Raw genomic sequence first — 25,493 nt, 5'->3', positions numbered from 1 at the left:
GACCTGTTTCACTGAGAATTATAATCACTGATAGAATCCAACCTGGTGGCAGCCATTAAACTGAGACTGTTTCATAACCAGTTAAAAAATGATTTGAATTATATAAAACTGAGGTTCTGCAGAGAACCATTTGCTTCTGAAGCACGCTTTTAGAAAAAAATGGCTTGTCAATGGTTCTTTGTAAGACTAAAGGATCCATTAAGAAACCCTTTTTGAAGAAAGAGATCTTCAGTTATCGTTGAAATCCTTCAAGAACCCCTGTAATATTAAAAGGTTCTCAGCAGAGACTCCTGTCTGGGTTCTAGATAGAACCCTTGGAATGTAAAAGATTTAGGAAAACCCTCTTGGTCGGTTCTAGATGAAAGCCTTGGAGTATAGAAAGGTTCGTGGTAGAACTCTCTGGTTGGGTTTTAGAGGGTGGAAAGGTCCTTGATAGAACCCCCATAGGGGGTTTAAGGTGGAACCATTACACCATAAGGGTTCTGAGTAAAACCTTTCACAAATCTATTTATGTTGGTTTCTAGGAAGAACTCTGAAAAAGGTTCCAAGTTCCTAGAACCATTAGAAAATGTTCTAGTAGGAACTAAAAAGGGTTCTCCTCTATGGAGACAGGCCAAAGAACCCTTAATGGTTGTTGTTAGCATCTTTATTTCTAAAAGTGCATTGTACGCTGAAAAAGAAACATTTACCAAGTTTTTTCCTAGTTTTAAAACTGGATTTTTAACTTTTTTCCCTTTATTTTCTTTCCAATTTGAGTGGTTTCAGAAGTTGAGGAGAGGTTATCTGGGAAAAAGGCTAACAAAATATGACATAACTCCACTAGTCTTAGACTTTTAATGTTCAAGTTTTTTGTATTAAGCTCTAAAAATGTCCATTCATTTATTCTGGTGTTTGGTGATAAACGTTGTTTTGCTACTGTAGAGGAAACCGAATTATTTTAAGAATCCCTTTGTATCAGGAGCCTTTTCTTCCTAACTGACTGTGCTGAGCTGCTTATCTGTGGACTGACACATGCTGCTGATTTCCTGCAAACTACTGGAAACGAAATTGCTGGCGACAAGTGGGACCGTATTTGCCACATTTAAGACTGAAAATGAGTGAAACACCTCATTGGACGAGGCAGCAGCGGAATGGTTAACATGCCGGGGAGTTTCCTCGGCTGGGAAGTTGTACTTTATGCGTAGCACCTGTTGTGCCGTCAGTTGGCAGTCTCCAAAAACCCAACCCTCGCCGCACAGCGATATTTTATCTCAGTCTCCAAGTTATGACTCAAGAGCTCGCCAGACAACAGAACTCGTCTCGGTGTTGCGAATGGTTTCTGGGTACAGACTGTATCAGGTTGCTGGACTCTCTCGCTGTCTCTGTGTGTGAGCTTTTGCTGTAATGCGTAAAGATCTGCGGGGATTTATTCAGACGGAGTCAAGAACGCAGCGTGGACGCGCGCTTTAGTCAAAATGCATCTGTGCCTTTCTAATGATCTCGCACCATAGATGATACGTCTGCAAAAGAGCGCGTTAACAACTAATTCCAGGATTACTTCTACTTAAAACCAAACTTTATCCAACCCAGTATCCAACTTTCCACAGAACCAACAGGTGCGCACTCGCTTTGCGCAGAAGCGGCTCGTTTAGGAAGCTTTACAGGAGGATTTGTGTTGATTGAGGGAGATACAAATTTCACTTTTCCCCCCCCAGAAGGACTGATGGTTAAGATTATGTGGATTCTACTCTGCGTTTATCCTCTCCAAATGTGTCCAAAACAGCACCGCTGTCCTGCAACCGACGCATGTGTGTGGTGATCCAAAACCATCCCGTCAGCAGCGCTTTGTGATCGCCAACCACCACTCATCCAAATGATCCTTCCATTATTATTCCTTCTTGCATCGCTTCTCCAACGATATGGCTCGGGAGCTGAATCAAGTCATGTCAGCAAGTTTCACCCTCCAGGTGTAAAGGAGCAAAACGGTGAGTTTTCACTGCTGTTTGTGACACGTGGAAAAGATTAGAAATTGATCATGAACGTGCGTATTTCTCACAATCACAACGAGATGCTTATTCTTACAAGGCTTGGAGTCATTCTTTTGAAAAAAAAAAAAAAAAAAAAGCACATCTTGCTTGAGTTTAAACAGGAATGAATGAGCGCGTTTCATACAGTTCAAGCAGCTTTATCCAGGATAGGAAGTGCAAAATTACCTTTTACCTTTAAAGTGTACCCGTGTATGTTTAAGGGGGAAAACCCTCTGAAATTCCAGGTCCCCCGGGAGAAGTTTTCCCTGTGATCATAAAAAAGGCTCCATTCATGCAGCGGTGGTGGCTCCGGGCGATGTAATTTGCTTACCCTCTGAACTGCAGAGCTGCGCTCTCATATTCGCAAATCTGCAGTTTTGTCGATGTTTAAATGTTTAATGTGATGCTGAAGTTGATGGTGTATCAACCCTGAGTTGGATTAAGCAAATAATTGCCCTCCAGTGATTTGTTGCCATCTTGGGCAATTTGCCAATCAAGTGTTATTGTAGTGTGCATGTGTGAGCGTGTGTAGTGGGGAGCAGAGGGCGTTCTTTCAAACTTTAATAAAACCAAATGATTGATATTTTCCACGGATGCAGATCAGATTGTTTTCTCATCCTGTCGGAATTCTGTTAATCCAGAGATTCTTTACCTTTACACACAAAACACTGACTCAGATACATTATTCCAATCCATATTATTTGTATAGCCTGCCTGGTACTTTAATAACAACAATTAAACCAAGCCAGGATATACTGGCAGTAGAAATGTAGGCTATAATGACAGTTTTGCCAAAAGTAGTCCATCTTGAATTGGCATTTGACCAAATGTGCATATTGCACAGGAGCAGTAAAATGAAAAGTTTTGATATACATAATTATTCTTAGTCAAAGCACAGAATGGTTAAATTCTACATTATCTTCATTATCGATTAATTTGCAGATACATTTCTTGATTCATCAATTAACAGAGCTTATAAAATTCTTAAACGAGCTGGAACCAGAAAATGTTTGACATATTTTCTTGGAAATACAGATTAATTGATCTGATTTTCTTTTGAATAGCTAACAGATTAATGGGCTAATTGTTTCAGCTCAGCGGTTTCTAATAATAAAACCTTCATAAAGGGTTAAAAAGCTGTGCCTAATGGCTTTACTAATTGTTACTAAATCTTCTATACAATATCAGTTGCTTTATAGATAAGTTGTCCAGTGTGTAGATTTAATGCCATCTAGCTGTGAGCTTGCAGATTTCAAACATGTCACCTCACCCTTCCTTTCCCTTCTAAGCTTGTAGGAGAATCTACGCTGTCTCCAAAACTTGCGAAAGAACACATAAGGCCTTACCTAGAGTCAGGGTTTTGATTGTTCTGGGCTGCTGTAGAAATATAGTGATGTCACATGAAAGAGGACCCCTGCTCTATGAAGATATAAACAGCTCATTCTAACAACTTATTTTTAAGTGACTACATACTAATGAAAACATACTTATTAGTCTATACTCAATTTCTGCCCTATTATCAGATGGCCCACAACTCTCCTCTAAAGGGTAGATCCATCTGATGGGACTTCCTGATTAAATGAAGCACTAATTATATTGGAAATAGAGAAGTTTCTGCTTTTATGCTTATTATCATCATTTATCATTATTATGAGGTGACTGTTGATTGCACAGTGTAATGGCTTTAGACTAATAGCACCATCCACATTCAGATTGGTTCAATATAAGCCTCGTTTTTATCTCTCTGCCACCAGGCACAATTTTTCCCAGGAAAATGGTGTTGACAAAATTAATGAACAAATTCACGCTTTTTCTACCCCGATGCTGACCCCTGCTGTAGTTACTAGTTTATGCACAACAACAAACTAACATTATGCAGACTTTGCTATTAGTATGCAATGCACATCATTGCAATGGCTTTCAACTTACCTCTACATGCTTCCTTCTTCTCTTTACGACAGCGCCATACCACTTGCAAATGTTAGGAGGAGAGTTGAAAAGTTGACTGTTGTCACTTTAAAAGATGAAGCAAGTGTTGTGCAGACGGAGGACTTTTCAACACTTGAAAACAAGTTGTTCTTATTAAAGATGAACATCTGATCTATGAAGCATTAGTAAATAATTTATTAAGTATAAATAAAGCATGTGCAATAAATAGTCAAACATTAGTATTGGGCTAACAGTGACAAGGATTTAGAGCACAGCACAAAGAAATAACAGGACCTCACAGAGAACACTTCAAAGAAACAACATGCCTGCATCCTGCAGATGTTGCACACAACTTCATTCATTGCTCAGTCGTCTATAGCCAGTGGGTTTGACTGGCCTTGTGTGAGGACATGCAGCGCTGACTTCACTACAGTAACAGTCAGGGCTGGGAAATCAGAGCCTCCCGCCGGGATCTCCAGGTTTAATCAGGACGGCTGAGAAAGGAAAACAACAGGGAGGAGAGAGGGGAGGGGAAGGGATGAAGGAGGTGGACGAGGAGGAGGAGGAGGAGGGGGACCTGCTGGGTGGAGAGATGTTAAACTGTCAAAGAACTCTTTAAAACAGCGGTCACACGTTGGCTGAGGGCAAAGCTGGCCCGGCCATCTCTAACCTTTGACTGGAGTGTCTCAGTGCTCACCGTTCTGGCATGCTTGATTGTTGATGCTCTGTGAGACAATTTGATATCGATCTGAGGGAGGGGAGAGAGCCAGACCTGTCTGGCATGTTTAGTAGTAGTTGCCTGGAGAGTTACGGTCCCCAGTCGTATTAAACTTGGCAAGCGGCTGCTGATGACTCCATAAGATATCAGAGGGGGCTGTTTCCCATTGAGGGCCAGTGCTGTGTGGAGCAACCATCTGTCACAATAAATGATTTGGACAAAAGTCTCACAAAGGCAAACAGAATGGGCATGAACTCTGTAATGTAAATTTTGTGTGTTGCGGTCATAAATAATGTGAACATTTCCTTCCTCCGCCGCTGAGGGTTGTATTACAATAACACATATAACAAATGCCATTTTCATGTGTTCGCCACATGGCTATAAGGTTTCATGGTTATTAAGAAAACCCATTGCTAAAAATGACATTTGCAGTTGCACTAACAAAATCATTTGTATGGTTTTAGAGATGAAATGGAGTTGAAAGCAGATGCATAAACCAATCCACTCCATTGCCATCACCACCACAATCTCTAGATGTGTTTACAAGTTGTCCTTTTTTGGGAGAAACAAATCTTTAACAGATCAAATTATTTTCCAGTTTGCATTTTCAGATTGTAGGCTTGATTTCATGATGACTGATAAAAGGTTAATACAGTTTTCAGTTACAGTATACAGCATATTACATATATAGATTCATCTAATTTGCACTGTTTGCAATATATTTTGTAAGAAACATAATGTCATCTAAATTTGATCATCTTAAACAGAAAGAAATGAATGTCAGCGTCTAGAATTTGTTTTATCTATATTTGTTATTGGAAACGAAAGCTTATTAAGAGTTTTATGACTATGTTAAAGGTCCAGTGTGTCAGATTTATTAGCAGAAAATTGAGTATAATATTCATAGGTATGCATTCATTAGTGTTTAATCACCTGAAAATAGGCGTCATTGTGTTCTTGTTACCTTAGAAGGAGCCCTTTATGTTCACAGAGTGAGTCGGTCCTCTTCCACAGAGGTTGCCATGTTGTGCCGCCATGTTCCTACACCAACCCAGAATGGATAAACCAAGCCCTTTTTGAAACCAATTTGACACAGTGGCCAAACAACATGTTATTCTCTGTGGCCCAAAGTGTTTCCATAGACTTATATTGTGAAACAAGCAGTAATTCTTTTGAGCGTCACAACCCCATGACATATTTCAAGATCTGAATTCAATTAATTTAGTCCATTAACATTTAGAAACTCTCACAGTACTAAAGACCCACAATATTTAATGATTTTATCCCATTCAAGTTAGCAGAGGCTATAGGTTTGACACTCAGAAGTCTCTACTGCACTTGCTCTATTGGCCATGCAATGCAGAAGCATGTGCAGAAATTCTGACGTGGAAGTTGGCTTCATGCAACGCTGAGCAGCCCTCATAGGAATGAACAGAGGCCTACCTCCAACACTGTTTCCAGTTCTTAGTACATACATGGGATAAAAAACCCATTGGCTCTAGAAATGGACTTTTGCATTTTGTGCAAGTTTTGCAGCCACTGTGAGTTCTCGTACATGGATAGGTGTAGTGCAGCCAGAATGCACAATGTTCTGACGTTTTTTTTATTTCAAGGGAGGAAATATAATATTTTCAGTTCGCATAATCCATTTTTTAAGCACCTTAAGATCAAATCATCACTAAAGTGCATGGTCCTGATGAGACAGAACACAGCTTTTGCAGTGAGAGGCATCTTTTTCCTCTTTTCTTTCCAGCAGATTTGCAGTTGCAGCAGAGAAAGAGAGAAAGACGCAGCCGCAAAATACTCTCGACATGATGAAACTATTCATTAAGTCAGTCTAATGTTTGATCACAGGCTTCGTTAGTGCACATGCATGCACACGTGCGTCATAGGTGAGCTCCAGTACTTAAAATTGGCATGACAACTCTGCCTGCACAGTTGGAAGGGGAGAGTGAGACGAGGTGTCACCACTAGATGTCATTAAATCTTACAAACTGATCCTCCAGAGCAGTGCTTCCCGAACTGGAGGGTGAACTTTTTACGGCTTCAGAAAGAGGGGCATGCCAAAAAAAAAGTTTGGGAAACACCACTTTAAGGCTACTCAGAGCACTTGGTTTGTTATTTTTTTTTTAACTTAAACAAAACTACAGTCTTTCCTTTAAAGACAGTGTTTGAGTTGCATAAATCTGCAAGTGAGACAGGACATGAACCACAGACAGCATCATGTATCTTCCAAAAGGCATTTATAAAAGGAAATTAGTAGCATATAAATGTATTTCATAGGAGATGGAGTTGTGATTTGCTATAAAACAGCAGGATTTACAGTCTGTGTATTTAATAGAGTGGCGTTTTTAGAGTAAGTTCAATCAGTGTTCTCCTGTTTAGGTGAATAGATTCAGGCATATCACCATAAAGCTATAACTGCACCTTGTCTTCAAGCATGTTATCTAACAGCCTCTTTAAGCTTCTTTCATTACGCTGAGATGGCCTTTGTTCATGCTACAGTGTTTACAGTCCTTTTTCCATTTGGCTGTGATTTGCTGGCAGAGCTTCCAGCTGTATAACACTGCACATCCTGCTGAAGATGCATCTCAGCATCTCAATCACACAGGTCATCTCAGGGGGCGCCTCTTCGTATCGCTTCTCTTAGTTAAGTGGTCTGGCTTCACTTTCCCGTGAAGGGCCATGTTTTCACCCCCTCCTGGCCCACCCATAAGCACAAGCCCAGGTATTATTAGAAAAATCCGGCTGCAAATATTAGTAGGAGATGTGGATTACCTGCAGATATTCCCACATATCCCCCAGAGCGCCGCTGGGGGAAGGTATGCACAACGCGCTAGACCTGCCAACGATCACAGAGGTTGCTGTTCCGCAAAAGATTACGAGATTAGGGGGAGGACTGGGGTTATAAAGGTCACAGGCCCATGTGGAGCATGTGCAATTTTCCATGTATACATACATACATGGAGGGTTGAAGATACAGAGGTGCATTGTGCTTTCATTAGTCTATGATGCAGACAAATAAGCAGTTAAGTGGGGACTTAAAAAACAGGAAAGAGAGTGGGTGGCCTTGTTAGGAGCCATGACTGTTTCAGGTGTAATGTGAAGTGTGCATCACACATTCATTCACAGATGACTAAGAACAGTTAATAGCACACTTCAAACGCAGTGAAGTGGGTGGAGCTATTTTGGTCATTCCAGGTTGAACAAGTGAAAGTCCTGTTACTTTTTTACATGGCAATGTTATTTGACTTACTTCAGTGGCTTGTACAGACACAACACTCTCCTGTTTGAGTGATTAAAACTGGTTCTTTTATAAAATGTCAAAGATACTGCCCTGCGTACTGATAAAAAGTATTAAACTAATAGTGCATTCAGTATTGTGATGGAGCATTCTGAATTTGCTTGTGGCCCAGAGAAAAGGCAGCTGAAACTGTGCAGCATTTCCCAAACTTAGGAAGGCAGGGACCAAAAATTGAATTGCAGACGCATTTTTAATACAAAAAATTTTGATCCACTCATTTTGGACCTATAAAAGTTATTGCATTATGTTGTCAATGCAAACTCCCATACATTTTGGTTTGCTGTGCTCTTAATTGGTTTATAGATGCAGATTTTATGGCAATTTGTTAATTATTTTTGTGCCTTTGGCCCCTGGAGAGACGCCAGATTTCCTCTTCTGGTCTCGAGATGAAAAAGTTTGGGACCGTATCTATAGCCATCCTCCACACCAAACTGAAAGAAGAAGAAAGAAAGTTGAATGAATTAAAAATTCTGATTGCCATAACATAATCCTGTTGCATTACCCAGGAGACTCCCATGTTTCTGGATTGAGGACATTTGGGGATATAATTAAAAAAAAAAGTCAAACAGTAGTTATTTGAAACAAGTATTTTCACACACAGTAACTATGGCAATATTATGTTGCCTGAACCTATGTAGTTAAGAACAATCAAAAGTTTCTTCTCCTTCTCAGCCAGTACTTACCAAATCTGTCCTGACTAGACCAAACAGTGATTTATGTTCTGTAGGTGCAAGCCTCTTCTACTGGCAGCTACAAGTGTGGCCAGCTGGCATTCAAGTTTCCACTATGTTATTTTAAGTGGTTTCCATAGAGCTTAACTCTGTGTTTTAATTTGAAATTACGATACGCCTCTTAAACTAGCGAAACAAAACTAGCCGGTCTTGGAATCTCCATTCATTCTTTTAATACAGGTCAGATGTTTCCTGAGCCTGCTTCCCTGGGAAAGCTTGTTTCCAGTTAGAAGAGGCTGTACTTTGATGGATATGCCTGAATGAATGAATGCAGCACTATGCAGTTAATCATTGTAGTGGGCAGTGTGAGAGCAGCCGGTATGCTTGGCTGAATTAAAACCATCAAAGAAAATGGACGGCTCGAATGTTCAATGAACTCAGTGGGAAGCAAAGAGGGCAACGATTACACTGAGTATATCACTATTGTCAGATGGAAACCACATATATAAAAAGTGGTTTGTCAGAATGGTTAAAAAGATTTCTTATTTTCTCAATGACGCCAGTGTAGTTTTTAATCTGAACAATGGGTTTTTAACTGGTTTCACAGGCCCGTCCATCCTGAAAGTCACTGAACACATCAATTCCCATGTGAACTAAGAAAAAGAAAATCTGCAGTTATGTGATTTTTTTCAACGATAGCAGCAGAAGAAACCCTCGACCACTGAATACAGGCATGTCTATGTCTATACTGCCGGGAGGAGTTTTTCCCCTCAACATCTCACTCCAGAGAGGGGGACCCGGGATAACAGTGTCTATGTTTTCCCTGTCAGCACTTTTTGAACGTGGAGTGCTGTATTTGGCAAGCTAAGCATGCCACCGCCTGCCTGCTGTTTGTCATTTCAGGCAGCGAGAGCGCCGTCTCCTCGAGCTGCCGAGGGAGTTTTCAAGGGATCTGGGTCGCATGTTTAAGATCTAGAAATGTTCTCCGCAGACACCAAGTCTGTCTTTGCCTGGCTTAATCAGTGTCAGTGAAGCTGTCTTTACTCGCAGTCAACGCTTCGGCCAATGATTGTCTAATGATGTCTTGCTGGGATTTTTTGGCCACTTGGGGGCAGTGCAATAAGCTGTAAACACCACAGTGACACATTATTACTTTATAAAGTTGATATGTGGAATATGTTCTCAAACAGTTTACATATCCAGCAGCAACATTTACACCATACGTATGCACTTATTCTGAGTTTGATGCCTTCAGTGCTTTCCAGTTCAGTTGGGACAGAAGCATGTTTACAGCTGTGCTACATCACCCCTTCTTTTAATAACTCTCAGTACATGTTTCAGAACTGAGAGCACTAATTGTTAAAGTTTTCAAGACAACTTTCTTTCCCATTATTTTTTGATATCGTTGATAGTTGCTCAACAGTCCAAGGTCTCTGTCTTATTTTGTGCTTCATGCACCACAAATCAGTGGGAGACAGTTTTGTACATCCATGATTTCAGATAAACAATTTAAACTATGGACTTCTCAGACCACAGCGCACTTTTCCACTATGCATTCTGTTTTTATTTACACTTTACACAGTGCTCCATTTTTTTTGGAATTAGGGTTTGTACAATAATCACTTTAGTAAAGACCAAGATCTTGACCAGAGTAGAGTAACAAGAAAGCTGGATTGAGAAACATATAGACTAGCTGTGAACACAGATTAATCTTCAGTAGATGAAAGACAGTCATCAATATTTGTTTGGTCAGATCTGAAACTATGGTGTCTGCATCTTGGTTTATACAACTTCACCAGTAGGTAGGTTGCTATGACAACAGAGTGCCTAACTGAAGCTAACTGCTGGTGATACAATATAATCATTTCTTTTTTTGGCGTGTGTAACTATTGCTATTGTCAGACATTCCATAGTGACAACACAATGATAGTGATTACAAATCAGAAGATGACATACAGTAATCAAGGGTTAGACTACAGAGTACAGAAACAAGAAGACTGGATTGACAAACGTTTAGACTAGCTATCAAATAAGTCTCATGCCAGAAAAATATCACTTTTAGTTCTGTTTCTTTTGGCCCCACCAACCACCAGAGAAGCAAATAAATGAAACTCAGTAACTAAATAATCTCTCTCCACATGTGTAAACCTACCTAACACAACCAGGCATGACTGTTCAGGCTAAAACACTCTGTCTGTGCGTTCAGTTCTCAGTACTTTGTAGCTTCTAAATGAATCTTTGTGGTTTGAAGTTTAGTTTCTCTCCTGTGTCGCTGTTTGTATTTTCAAGTGTCTGCTTTATTTTACTATTTCGCATGTTCGCTTTCAGCTGATTGGAATCAGTCTGTTCAGTTTCTGCTGATGAAAACAACACATGTGCTGCTTCATAATAAAAGCTTTTACATTACAAAACAATGGGGGACTATTATTGTGAAGAATTTATAGGAAATGGAACATCCAGCATCAGCCGCTTGACTAAAATCAAGCATGTGTCAGCTAAAACACGCACATACCTCGGCAGCACTGAGATGTGAGTCCATGCCGTGCTGAGCTGATGAGTCAAGTCAAACCAAGTCAAGACAAACAGCACAATTGTATGTAAAGAGCCTCTAGTCTCTGCATTGTTCTCCACGCATGAGAGTCAGAGATGAGGAGAGGAGGTTCAGCTGACATGCGAGCAGAGGGAGAGGAGAGCTGCCATGGGCGACAGAGGTGCAGGCAGCTGCAGGCAGAGAGTGGAGCTGGAGCACAGGACAGTTGAAACTACAGTGAAAAGCAAGAAACACAGTAGTAAATAATGTCTGTAGTTGGGACAACAGTGTGTTGAAGCGCTAAACAGCTGTTTCTCGGGGGAAAGGACGTTTTTTCAGAACGTTTACAGGCAGGGACGCTGGGAATAGGACAGCAGCATGAAGTGTCTCACTTATGTAAACTGTCAGTGTGAAACTGATGTAAATTATCCTCCTGACGTAACACAAAATCATGAATATTGTGCACCGTTATTATTATATAGACAGGTCAGTCATTATATAGACTAACCTGAAAAAAGGTGAGGATTTTTTCCCCTCAGAGGATGGTATTTTATTAAAGAAATAAACTATTATTAACAATAATAATACTATAGAGATAATAGATGCATACAGATAGTGGCCTTTTCTTTTCAATTTCTCTTTCTTCAGCTGCATCTCAGTCATCAAAGTTCTCGTAATCTCCAAACACAAGTCACTCATTGTTGTAGATGTTAGCTTGTTAACTGTAAACAGAGGCTTTGACTGCATCCCTGTTGCTATGGTTACCATTTCCAGTGCAGTTATTTCAAACAGTTAGTCAGTTAAACTACTTAGATGTCCATTACTGGGAATTAATGGACACCAACCAATTGAGTATTCACCCAGAGTATGAGGAAGGTTGAAAGGATTTTTTTTTTCTTTTGGAAATGTGAATGAAACACACCCTCATCTTAGCAGTGACTACTGAAGTGCCCTTAAGCAGGACACTTAACCCCAAGGCACCGATTGGCCAGTGTCTGCAGTTCAGTGAGTGCACTTGTAGCTCCCAGGTGTGTCTGAAACCGTGTGAATAGAAATCAGGGTGTTGGTGAGAAAGTGCTCTCATACTCAGCAAACACCGCCTGAATAAATAATGTGTTTCTTTAAAGAATATATTTGATTCAACACTGTGTCTCTCTTCTTTCAGTGCCTTATCGGTTTGGCTTCTGTAGTGGTATTGTTGTCCTGCCTGCCATCGACTGCCCTCCAATAAGAAATCCACTTTCGGACATATTACCAGTTTGCAGATAAGGATTGTCTGTGGGTTTCGCCATCAGCTTGGCAATATCATCGCAAATGTTTGGCTTTGTCAGTTTTTCATTGCAGATGTTTGTCCTGAAAGCCACAATTTCACCGGCGGTTATAAAGATTTTTATATTATCACTCTTCCTCACAAGCAAAATAAATACAGATAACATTTCTATCATGTTTTCCTCCTTATCTACGGAATGAAATTACTTGAATTGAAAAGCAATTTAGCTTCCTTAGCAGAAGGACTTGGTGAATGTTATCAGCTGTTTCTGCACAATGAGTCAAGTAGCTACAGTCTGACCAGCTGGCACTGAGCAAAGCAGCTCCACATGGAGCAGACTGAATAAAACAAAGCAACAAGAAAATGAGCAATTGTGAGTCAAGTGCATGCCTCTGAGAATCCCTGAGCAGAAAAATGTACAGTTTATAAATGTCGACTTCTAAACAGGGTACTGTAAACAGGCTCAGTGCTAACACTGATTCTGACAGGCAGGGGAAGTGTCTGCCTGGTGCAGTCTAAACACGAAGGGTGGGGCATGTCTGCCTAAAGTCAAGACTACTTGTCAGAGCAAATACCTGTCATTCACTGTGAGTTAGCATCGTTTTCTCAGCTCCCTTTGTTTTTTGTTTTTTTTTTTCCTACAGGGCTGATTGTTGTCCTGACCTACTGTTTTACCGCTCTCACTGACATGTTGCTGCTGTGGGTCAACAAAACATCTACAAAGGAAGGTGTGCTTACTTTTGTAGCAGCTCTGAAGGGCTTATGGGTCACACCATAAAGAAAAAAAAGTGGATTTGTGAGCTTTGAATCAAACTCTTTTTTTGTTCTCTCTTTTTGTTGAGATAATTTAGAAAAACTCAAAAAGCTGTATTTCAAAATTGTTCACTCAACTCAAACTCAAGATTCAGGTTTATCTAACGCAGAAAAGTAAATTATCTGAACAAAACATTTCTTTTTCAAAGTTTGAGTAGGACTCAAAACATAGATGTGCCATTCCCATTCAAAAAGTGACAACTTTTGATGTTGCCTTATCTGCTTTAAATTCTGGAACAAATGATTTTCTTGCCAGAATTTCTTGCCCATTTTGAATCAAACTCAAACTCTTAAGTTTTGAAATAACCTGAAAGTTTTGCTGACCTATAATCTTTTGTTGAAATAATTTAATTTTCTTATTTAGACAGTCGCAAATCTTTGAGTTCGAGAAACCCCCCAAAAAATGTATTTCAAAAATTGTTCACAGTGAGCTGTGAAGCCGATTTGTCATTGTGTGGTGCATGAAAATTAATGGTTGCACTGGATAATATGTTAAATTATTAATCATTATTCACTTTCACTTCAATGAGTTTCGTCAACAAAGTTTGAAATACAAATTTTTGTGTGTTTCCAAAATTCAAACATTCAATTTTGTCTAGAAAAAAAAAGGAAATAAATAATTTCATCAAGCCATCTTAGTTGGTAAAGCTTTTTCAAAACTGAGGAGTTTAAGTTGGCCTCAAAACATCATAGAATTATGTTGCATTTTATTCAACTTTTTTGTTTTTACAGTGCACGAAACCCAGTTCAAAACATTACAGATGTGCCAATTCCATTCAAAAAGTGAAAACCAATGCAGTAGAGTCAGCCCAACACAACTAATGTAACCTTCAAATTCATATTCAGAATAACATATCACATTTCCATGGTTTTATGCACTAATAGCCTGATTTACATTAAGGCTTGAGTAACAAAAAATAATAATACATGTGCATTTTGTGTTGAAAACACAACAAGTCAAGGCGAGCCACTGTATTTATCTCCCAAGCTATATGACAGTATGAAAAGAAGTTGTTTGATCTGCTGTAAATGCTGGCAAGAACCATTTTCATTCTTGTTATTACAGAACTGATTCCCTCTTAGAGCATTTGGATCAACTTGTGGCTGTGAGGGTGTGTAACTCTGCCAGAATGACACTGTTTTTACACAGATCTCAGTTGTCCTGGGAGTATTGGTTATCAAACGGCAAGCTGAAATTCCAGCGGTCTAAAAAATCTTGGCAGTGAGATGAGTTGACCTTGGATACCGTCTCTGGAGGGCATGTCTGCAGAAGCTTGGCAGATGTCATCACCTCCTATCAGCGAGGTATTTGAAAGTGTCCTGTAATGACTCCGCTCCTCAGTTCGCTTGGCTTCGCGGGCATCACCTCGCAGTTGACTGACAGGGAGCCTGACCCAGATCAAGTGCTCAGGAATCCCACAGCTGTGTCTTTTATGATATGATTGAATGAGAGTTTCCTGGTAACACTTTGCAATAACAACCGTACAGTGTTTGTGCCAATGAGTTGTCTGTCTATATAAAAATACTGAGGAATTCCTAAGAAACATTTAAAAAATAAGTCACGAAACAAAGTACCTGAATAACTTGGAATCAAACAAGTTAATTGAGAACAGGTTTCTAGATAACACGTCAATAATCTAGGGCTGTGACATTATGGACTACTTTCTTACAAAGGTGACAAAGCAACATATTCCCATTGGATGGTGGTTTACTGTGACTCATTTTATTGGACCTTATTGAAGCATACTGTCACAAGCATAGCATAGCTCCTTTGAGGAATAGCACAATGTGTGATGTGTATGCAGTGTGCGAATGAGGGAGAGTGAGCAATAAGCAGGCTGACAGCGCTGCTAGCGGAGCGCAGCAGAGCAATAAGTTGTCAGTGTGGCAGTAAATGTACAGTGCAGGTTACAGTGTGTCAGATAATTAATGCTGCAGCTTCTCCAGACCACAAAAAGTCTTGTCTGTTGGAGACAAAACAAACAATGATTGTCCAGTTTGCTGAAAACGAAAGTGCAAAGTCCTGCAAGCTGGACAGTCATTGTTTTATTTGCATCTAATTATCCACCCTATCCTTGAGAAACACTTGATTTTTTATTTTTTTTTTTTGCATTACCAACACCACTCCTTTGACCCCTGTCTATTTTTTCTTCATTAGTCTTGTCTGTTATTTCCCAACTGCTATAAAAGTGAGGGGTTAGCCCTGAAATAAGCTGAACACCTTTGTGCCTACAAGATAAGCTCCACTGCAATCATATATGTTTCAGTTTGTTTGTTTTGTTAAATAAATTCATTAGCATGTTGTTAGTCATCCACTGGCAAACCCAAGATACCTCGGGGTGAGGCTGTTGACCAATCAGAGGCAGTGTGTGTGACAGCACTGATCCATCACTGTATTAATATTTCCATGCTCTAATCACAAACGCATTGTGCAATAGAATAATACAAGATTAACCCATCAAAATAAAATTTGCGGTGATGACAGTAATGAGCTCAACCCTGTAGTAAAGCAACACATGACCACAGTAATGCAGTTATCATCACAGCCCTATAATGAACCAGTTTCTAATGACCTACATACTGGCCACTGTCTTAACAAAATCCCTGATTAGCTCTATACCAGATGGCAAATCAAACATAATCAATAAAGTTCTAGTTGTGTGCACATCAGTCACTTTTTTGTGTTCCATCAAAAATAGCCAATATGTCAAAAAATAGCTATGTTATTACACCTCCAGTAATCAAACAACTCAGTACCTATATAAATAAAATCTCTTATGACCCTTTGGCAACACAATGTGCAAAGAAAACATTTTTCTTCATTATTTTGAATATTGTAACCATAAATTGTTGCATTTTGCTAATATATTCATCCAAGAATTCCACAGAAACACTGCAGACAACGTTGCCACATTGCTTGATAGCAAAAAACCCCAGTGTCTCAGAGGTCACAGCATGCAAACCCATCACTTTGGCAGAAACAAACTCTTTCACTCCAGCACTGTACGCCTCCCTTCCTCTTCATTATGATATGAAGGGCTCCGCCTGTGTGAAACTCAACTACTACATTCATCAGATGCTGCAGAGGCATTTCATGGTTATCAAGCGCCGTCATTAATGGTGCTAATTTTAGATGTGAGCAATGAGAGCTACTGATGCGTGAGAAGCACTTTAGAATACACATTGGACACCTTGGTGCAGATATGATATGAATGTCTGGTTGAGCTGCTGAAGGGATAATAAAATTAAGATGCTGCTATAATTACAGCATTTTACTGACTTTAAAATATTACTGTCAAATCAGAACTGTGTGCCATACAGATTTGGGTAGGATGTGCCATGGAATGGGCTCAGTTAAACCCACATAATTAGATGAAACAATAACACAATGAATGCTAAAACAGTGTTAAAACCTCCTCTTGTATTCTGTGTAGTTACGAAATGGACAGGGCACCACTGCTCAGTACTGACTTGTACAGTTTTGTTAAACCTCACAAGTGATTTGATGCTTATTGCACGACAGATTGCTATTTAATAAATTGCTAGTAAATGTCAATAGTAGGAACTTGTAAGCGTACCAGTACACCAGTCTGTCCAGTTGATCAACTTGCTATTACTATATATTTATATAAAGCTCTAACCACTATGGTCTTGAATGTTAAAGGCAGTATCGTAAATGCAGTATTGTTTGTAAATGCACAACTTCTTCCCTGGTCACTGGTGAAAAGATTTTCAGAATTAGTTAAAAAGTATTTAAGACGTTATTGATCATTCATGTGTAGGCCGTATTCCACCAGAACGTGCAAGAGTGACATTTGTCATCCTCCACAAAGCGCAAACAAAAGCCTGTGATCACTTCGAAGCCTAATTTTGAAAGCATACAGCCTATACAGACCAGATTTCACTCACCAGTGAATTATAACTTTGGAGAAATGCCTTCACACTAATCAATATCGTCTCTCTTTCAACCTACAGCTGAATAAAACCTGCACACTGTATTGGCTGAGGGCTGCACACCAGTCCCAAACAGGCTGATGCTCAGAAACATATGAGAAAATAATACAGGCAGAGGGTCTCTGCAGATACAGACACCACCACACAATTCTAGTGTGTTGTAAGTGATGATTAAGAGGTATTATATCTATATGTAGTTATTTTGATGCGACTGTCTTCTTTATACTGGCTACAGCAGCTTATAATTTTATTTTACAGTATTGAGTCTTTCTTTAAGTCACTACTGGTTTGTCATTTATTTTTCATGCTCAAACAAATTGTGCTCCAGCTCTGAAAAGAAAAAAGGTTGATCTAGAGAGGACTGGAATATTCACTTTGACCTACAAATGTAAGGCCTTTTTTTTTCATTTAAACTTTTTTTTTCTTTTGGCGTTGTTAGACCATTAAGTCTTTATTTGGAAAGATCAACAGATCATTGGTTTTCCACCCTGACACCTGTCATGACAAATTCGTCTTTGAAAAGTCTATATGGTATCAAGTGTGATATAACAGCTGGTAAGCTACGCTCTGTGGTCTTTGAAGTGTTTTAGGATGCCACAAGCTGGCAGGGTGGAGAGGAAAAAACACCAGCAAAACATGCGTGTTGTTTGAACATGCAAGCAGCTCATTCCAACAGAAATGTCTGTTTAATATTAGGCGGTGACCCCTAGAGGACATAGTAAATATGACAGGAGAAGTATTAGGAGCGAGGAATGGAGGAGGTGGGCTGGATGAATGGCTCAAATAAACTCACAACCCTCAACCAGGAGACTGGGGTTTAAGTCCTGAGTTTTAAGGCCCTTTTCCATGCACAAAGCCTGACTCGACTTGGTTGGACTTGGCACGGCAGGGGTTTGCATGTCCATAACAACAGGGCTACCCACTCGAAGGTGTGTGTTTAACCTGAAGATGAGCTTGTGGAGGCTCAAGTCAAGTGGCTGTAAAGCGGTGGATAAACCATCCATGTACATCTCTGGGATAAACACACAGTTTCCTTAAATTCTTTACAATAAAAGTCCTATGTTTTATTTTGGGGTTCTCATCAGCAGTGACTTAACATGACTCCGATAAAGCTGAAATATGCAACAATAAAATAAAAGAATAAAAAGTAAGCAAATATGAAACAGTAAAATAATGCAGATATCTGAAAGTTCAAACTGCAACGCAGGAGAGAAACTACATTTCAATACATAAAGCTTATGTTAGAAGCTACAAAAGTATTGAGAGCTGAACAGGAAGAAACTTTCTAAAACATCTTCCTCCCTGCTCTCCTGCACACACGTGAGCTGATCATGACATCACTCGCTTGTCCGAGGGGGAGAAAGGAGGCTTGTCACAGGTTGGCCGTAGCAGGCAAGACATCATTGCAGCCTGCTTGGAGGCGGGTCGGTCTTGCTTTGGCCCCACTGCAAAGTGGGTCCATCTCAGACATGGCTTGGTGCAGCTCGGCGTGGTGAAAGTGGTGATGAAATGCAAGTCAGTGCAGTGCGGTTTGGTTTGGCGCATGTAAAGTTTTCAGTAACTTTCGTTCTGAACATGAATGACATCACTTCTGTCACATGACCTAACAAACCTAACCAAACTGCAACTGTTTGACAACGTAACCACATGTTTAATGTCGCATGACTTAGGTAACGAAGTTAAGGTCCGGTAAGCCTGTCTGGTGATTGGCAATCAACCTATTCTGTTGTGTAGGTACAAGATGTTGGGGAAAAAATATACTGAAAGAATTGCTGATTCTACCTTTCATTTAGTAGTAGTGTAAATGTTCAAAAGTAAATGCCATGTATTTTCTGCAGTGCAGCCTCGTGTACTAGGTTCAAAATACGGGGACATTGGGACACACATTTGACTTCATTTATGCACAGTAAATCTTAACAGAATCACCTTTTCCACCTTGTATTGCTCATGTAGCACTCGATGCATCCCACATCCCACTAAAGTTAATATGGAGACATTTTTCTTGCTTTCAGTTCCCATTACCGAAAATACTTACAATACTAACTCATAAGTCATGCATGCCAATGGAAATCAAACCACCACTGTGTCTTCTTTATGTGCCATCGGAGGAGAGTGAGAAAAGAACCAGAAGCTATTAAATGGAGATGTGAAATATCCCAGCTCTAATGCATTTAGGGGGGGAAATAAAAAACACACCTGTCCCAGTAATCATCGGCACAGCGGCGTCCCATGCTGGCTGGATTATGTCACCTAGCACATGGTGAGATGTGATATACGACACTATGCCAGTGGCATACAGAGACGGTAACCCAATCACACAGACTATTTTGAGAATGTATGGCTTTTCCCAAAGCACAAATAGGTTTTCGGTGCAGACTGGATACGCTCTGCCACGGCATGCTTACACTTGGATCCTCACGGGAGGGTATCCATTTCTACGGCCCAAATGGAATGAAAATGCACATTAGCTATTAGGTCTTATGACTGACTGGAATGATTTTGCCAACTGTGTGTGTGCATGTTTGTGTGTAGCTGTCTGTGCTCTGAACGCGATCTGCAGCCATCTCTATTTAATAAAATAAGAGTGAAATTACCTCTTACTGGAGCCAGCTCCTCTGTAATACAGGATTGTCTGTGGTGCTGGAAAATGTTTTGTCTTGGAGCTACATACCCCGTCACTCTTGGAGCTTCTCCTGCTGGTGATCTGGAATTTTACTCTACTGTAACACTCACTAAAAAGGACAGATGATACCAAGGACATACTTAAATACCCATTAAATAATTTATTTTTTAAGAGCAGGGATGTAGTTAATATCCTGCCAATTGGCTTTGACTTTTCTGTTCAACTCCCAATCGTTCATTGAGGAAACTGATGTGGTGAATATGATACAATACAATGTGCAATCTGTAATTTTGTTGCAGCGTAAGGAGCTGCTGTCCTTGTACAATGTAAGAAATAACTTGGCAATACTGACTGTTTTACTGGAAGAGTACACTTTATTCATTCAGCAGCCCTATCCTGAAACATGCAGACTCTTCCAGTAAGTTAGTCAGAGATTCCCACTTGTTTTTCACATTTGGTTCCCTTGTTACGTGGACATCTCTGACTGCTGAAGTAGCATCACTCGTTCTACAAGTCCTTACACTGTCTGTGCCAGCGCGTACTTTAAGTGGCTGATTTGTCTCTGCACACGTCATGTTAAACGCCTGTGAGTGTATTGTACTTGATGATTAAAACAGAATCAGATTCTTGTTGTGGTTAAGCACTCTGTGCAGAGGTGTGGAGAGGAAAGGGCTCGCTGCCCAGATGTTGCGTGGCTCAGTACCAGTTGAGGCATACAACATATGACAAATTCAGTCAAGTGGTGAAAATGCAGGCAAGTTTAAAAAGGATTTGGAATTACACACAGGGGCTAGATGGTGTAATCAGAGGATGCCAAATAAGCTTAGACCTGGAAGTAATATGATAGATGCCATTATTTTTTTTCCAAAGCTTTTTCCAAAGCAGGATGTATTGTAGAAAGTATTTAGCGTAATGCAATTTACTGCTTGGTAGGATTCATTTCGACTATACTGTTCGGAAACAAATAATAATGAATGGAGAAGCTTAATCGTAGAGGGTTTAGCTGGCTCTTAGGCATTTCTCACAGCAGACATTTTGACTTGTTGTAGCAGGAAAAGCACAGGTGTAACTAATGACCTGAATTATGGCTCCACTCCATTTAGGTGTGCCATTAAGTTGTGCCAATGGTCCAGAATGCAAAATACACTGGTCCTAGAACTGGCAGAACTAAATGTAAGACAGCCTTTATTGATGTGATTGACAGTGAAAACACTGTGAGAAAGATCTGTCCTAGCAGTGTTGGTGATACAGCACAGTGTTACAGCTGGAGACCAGCAAGGAGAAACAAGAGGGTGCCTCAAAATCCTAAAAAGTCCAAAAATGTCAAAAAATTATATGTTATGTTGTAGCCTTTAATCTTGAATGCAGTTAAATGCTGTGATCTTGGTCTGGAGTGATTTTTTGTTTCTGCCCAGGTGATAATTAACGTGACATAAACTGGGCAGTTTGCCACTCAAGTCAGTAAAGAGCACTAGGAAAAGGAAAGCATTATTCATTCATTCAATACCAGCCACAAAAGCATGTGGTTGGTATTGTTTTCACGTTTTGAGTGTGTGTGTGTCTGTGTGTGTCATCATGGCAAAATGTGGTCCAGGAGACACCTGCTGTTGTGGGGATTACCACAGAAGTGGTTTTAAGTGCTCTGCCAGATGTTTATGTCTGTGTAGAGGTTGTGTCAAATCATGACAGCCGTACAATGCAGTCACAAAACTTTCCAAGTGTGTATTTGAGATCACAATGAAGACCGAGTTTGAAGATGGACACCAGAGGAAGGGGGCGGGAAGGGCCCACGTTGTTTTAATTGGTGGATCACTGTAAGGCCGGAGATGTACTTGCTGTTTGACCATGCGCTCACGTAGACAACCGGCTGCATAGTGAAACACCACTAGAGGGCACAACAGAGAACTCAGACCATAAACCACCTGAAAAAATCAAAAGAAAGAAGAAAAGGAGATCTGTTTTTCCATCATCTTCCGCTGTGCACGTACATAGCGGCCTCGTACCTGTTTCCATTTATTTCGACATGTTTCGACGTCAAAAACTGAACTTATCTGTTGCCAGCTGTTGTGGCAGCCATGTTTGTCGCTGTGTAGCAGCATCGATAGATGAGGGTAGTTGCAGACTTGTTCAGTTACTCTGTCCTTTAAACTTTCTGCCTACATTCGGCCCCTATACCACGGTCATGTGTATTGCATCTTGTGGATGCACAGTGTTAATTTGCACACATCCAACACTCCAAATGGATGCAGGATAGGTGAGGCAGACATCATTGCATATGCAAATGCGTAATTAAAAGCAAGTATTTCTCTGCCCTAAGACATGAGGGTAAAATCCCACCTCGAAAGTCTGAAAGTGTGATTCTGTGTGGGTGCAAGTGTGTGCAATCATGGCAAAATGTAGTCACGGGGACATCTACTGTCTGGCTACATCTGTCTTTCTGTAGACTGATTTTGTCAATGATAGTGTCATAACCTGTTCTGATCGTCCACGCTTCCTCTTGGTCTTTTCTTTAGCCATTTTCATATTTCTCATCACTGTTATGCTGATGATACTATTACTTCTACTACTACGACTACTATTTCTCCGCCAAACCCAATAACCTGAATCAGTTGTCCACCCTCCATGATTGCTTAGCTGCCAGAAAACGCTTGATGTCGCAACTTCCTACAACTAAACTCAGAAGAGAACACAGAAATTCTTTTGATTGGACCTGATAAATTCACCACTACAGTTGATCTGTTTACTGGCCCACTTCACTCTAACATTAAACCCACTGCTAAGAATCTTGTTATCTCTATCAGCACATGACCTTTGACCATCATGTAACTAAGCTCATCCAGGCACAAAAATCAGATGTGTCCTGTCCTCCATATTTTAAAATTCTCCTGCCTAGATTATGGCAGCTCCCTCTACACGTCTCAGTCAATCTGCTTTAAATCAACAACTTGTTCACAATGCAGTTGATTAACCAGAGTTAGCCACTCGTCTCACATTATCCAGATTCTGAAAATGTAAGTGACACTTGTCAGGAATAATCTGCTGATCTTTACAAATCATTGGTCTAACACCATCAGTGATAAAAAAAATATGTCAGAATTGAAAAATCAAATTGAATTTTAATTGTGACACACCTAATACTGTAATAATATAGTAATGACTACTGAGTACTGCTCAGTAATGCTCAGCAGAACATCAACATGTTGATAAGCGTCGCAGCTGGTATGATCACTTTGCAAGATTATCTCTAGTTTCATCGTGATTCCAGACTTTTGCTGTCCGTTAACTGTGTTGTTACTCACGGCTGCTGCCTTATCTGTTCTGTCAACAGGTTGATGTCTGGTGTTAAATCTCAGTTATGAAACACAGTGGTGTACACGCAGGCAATGTAATTTTTGCCCTTTTTCACATCTGAAAGTGTTGCTTTTTAACAATGCTCTCCCGGGTGGATAAGTGAAATTGATGGTCTTGCATTGCGGAGTTGTTTTCAGATTTATCTGCCTTAGTTGGGCCTAAATCCCACGCTAAACATTTGGGGCAGCACTAATGCATCAGTGTACACAGTAAACAACTGCTGTTGATTTATCCACTTGTGTGCAGAAACCTTGTTGAGCGGCATCCACAGATAGTTAATCATGAACAATGTATATATATATATATATATATATATATATATATATATATATATATATATGTGTATCAAAGAAAAAGCCCTGATAGTACCATTCACAGTGTTTGCTTATGTGTTGTAAAAAGTGCATCACAAACTTGTAATGACTGCTTGATTAAATCTGTAACATACAGAGACATGTAAGTTCTTCAACAGAGTACCACTTTGTGAAACGGACTGACCAGAATGTTAAATATTTTACTTCCTCTCCTCATATCTCTTCAAGACTTTTCTCACTTCATTTCTTCCTCACAGGGAAGATTGTGTGATAACAGCTTGAAAGGACACCATCTGAATGAGTAATGCTGAGAGAAAGACAAACTCTTCAAGAGGAGTATGACAGGTTACCAACCAGTTAGTGGAAAAGGTGTTGAGCCCACTCTTCCTCCTCCTCCTCCTCCTCCTTCTCCCTTTCCCTCCACATCACATCAACATCTGTTCAGCTGCCTCTAATTAGGGCTTTACAGACGACGGCATTAAAATGGCCCCGGAACCACGACAACTAATGAGACGGCATTGACAAGGCAGATCTTTCATGCACAGCCCCGTTTGTCAAAATCTATCTTTCATTTTCTGCCTTGACGGCCAAAGTTTGTTCAACACTTTGTCTGCCTTCACACCTGTTGACAGGCCTTAACTGAGATTTGGAGCGGGTCACTGAGTTTGCTTGTTTTTGGCGTAGTTTGCAGCATCGGATGCTCGTGGTGATGGATTTTCTCAGGCGGATCATCGACGTGTTTGCGTGCATGCTGTGGACACAAAAGATTTTTCACCACTTTTCTTGCTGCCAGTGTTTCTAGCACGTTGAGCAGAGTGAATTCATCACTCTGCTCTTATGAAGCAGTTTTGTTTACAGAACAGTGTCGTCAGAACCCGCATTAGTTCCATAGCTACATATCATTCATTTGTTTATATGCCATGACATCTGAAGCGCTGAAGCATATTAGGACATTCCAACACACAAGCACTTTGTGACCAACTATATTTTCCAAAAATACAAATTATAATAATGAGAGTGCCACAACTTGAGTTCGCAGTGTCATTAAAACATGGTCATTAAAAATGCAGAAAACGACCATTTTTGAAAATGCCCAAAAATGATTGATAGTGACGAGAATCAAACAAACGATGATGCTTCGAAGACCATTATTTGTTGGACATACAGTTTTGCGTCCTAACTATGACCTAACGAACCGTCCTTTCAGGGTTGTGGCTATTCTACTCCAATATCTCATATATCTCATCACAAATGAGTCATCTGGACTTAATCGAGTGCTTATAATTGGCACTTTTTGCAGCTATTAGATGAAAATTGATCGGTTCTCATCAGGTCTCTTACTGCTTATTGTACTGAGAATCACATCATGAATGATAAAATCAGGAATAATAATTACAGCACTAACTAAGGGTAAATAAAAAAGCATTAATAAAGGGCAAAAATGATGAGCTAATTGCAGTAGTTAATAGACCCACATTTTGGCTTATCATGCAACCAAGGGATGAAATGCCAACAAATTGACTGCAGATTAATTAAAACCTTACATTTCTGCATGTCAAGGGATTATTGTAGCACCCTATGTCTACCGGAGAGGAAAAAGTATGTTGATGAAGTCATTATTGCTTGAAAATTCCAGTGCCTGTTCTTCTTACCTTGCTTTTCCTGAAGAAATGATTCCACCTTTCATAGTTAGCTTCATCCTTGTTTGTCCGGACAAACTGTAATTTAGGCTTAACATTACAGTGTGTCTGGATCGCACAGTTTTCCCATCCATCCTGGTCATGTCTGTTTTTTCTTAAATGCTCAGGTTTTTGGTTCGGCAGCTTACAGTTTCTGGGTTCTTTACCCTGTTGGAGATGCATCCCACTACACAGCAGCTTTTAGACATTTTTCTGTTGTTTGCTAGCAGACAGGAAGCGACAAAAGGTATATTCAAGCAATGCAATGTCAATGAAGACAGATGAATTGTTTTCCCCTCCAGTGAGGCTTAAATGTATTCTGTTTCTATTG

General features: G+C 40.1%; 1 protein-coding gene across 2 annotated transcripts in view; it reads left to right on the top strand.

Annotated features, from left to right (window-relative positions):
- Positions 1 to 1,138: 1,138 nt before the first annotated feature.
- pdgfc (platelet derived growth factor c) overlaps positions 1,139 to 25,493 on the top strand; it is a 74,372-nt gene continuing 50,017 nt past the window's right edge. For both annotated transcript variants that reach the window (XM_084719720.1, XM_084719719.1), the window contains exon 1: positions 1,139 to 1,964. In XM_084719720.1, coding sequence (XP_084575846.1) covers positions 1,853 to 1,964 — 112 coding nt within the window. In that variant the 5' untranslated portion in view covers positions 1,139 to 1,852. The remainder of the gene's footprint in view (positions 1,965 to 25,493) is intronic.

Source organism: Lutjanus erythropterus, chromosome 5 (genome assembly GCF_056507025.1).
Source record: "Lutjanus erythropterus isolate fLutEry1 chromosome 5, fLutEry1.hap2, whole genome shotgun sequence".
In the NCBI taxonomy this organism is placed as follows: Eukaryota; Metazoa; Chordata; class Actinopteri; order Lutjaniformes; family Lutjanidae; genus Lutjanus; species Lutjanus erythropterus.
The sequence above is the reverse complement of the archived record's forward strand: the minus strand, read 5'-3'. Positions and strand labels throughout refer to the sequence as shown.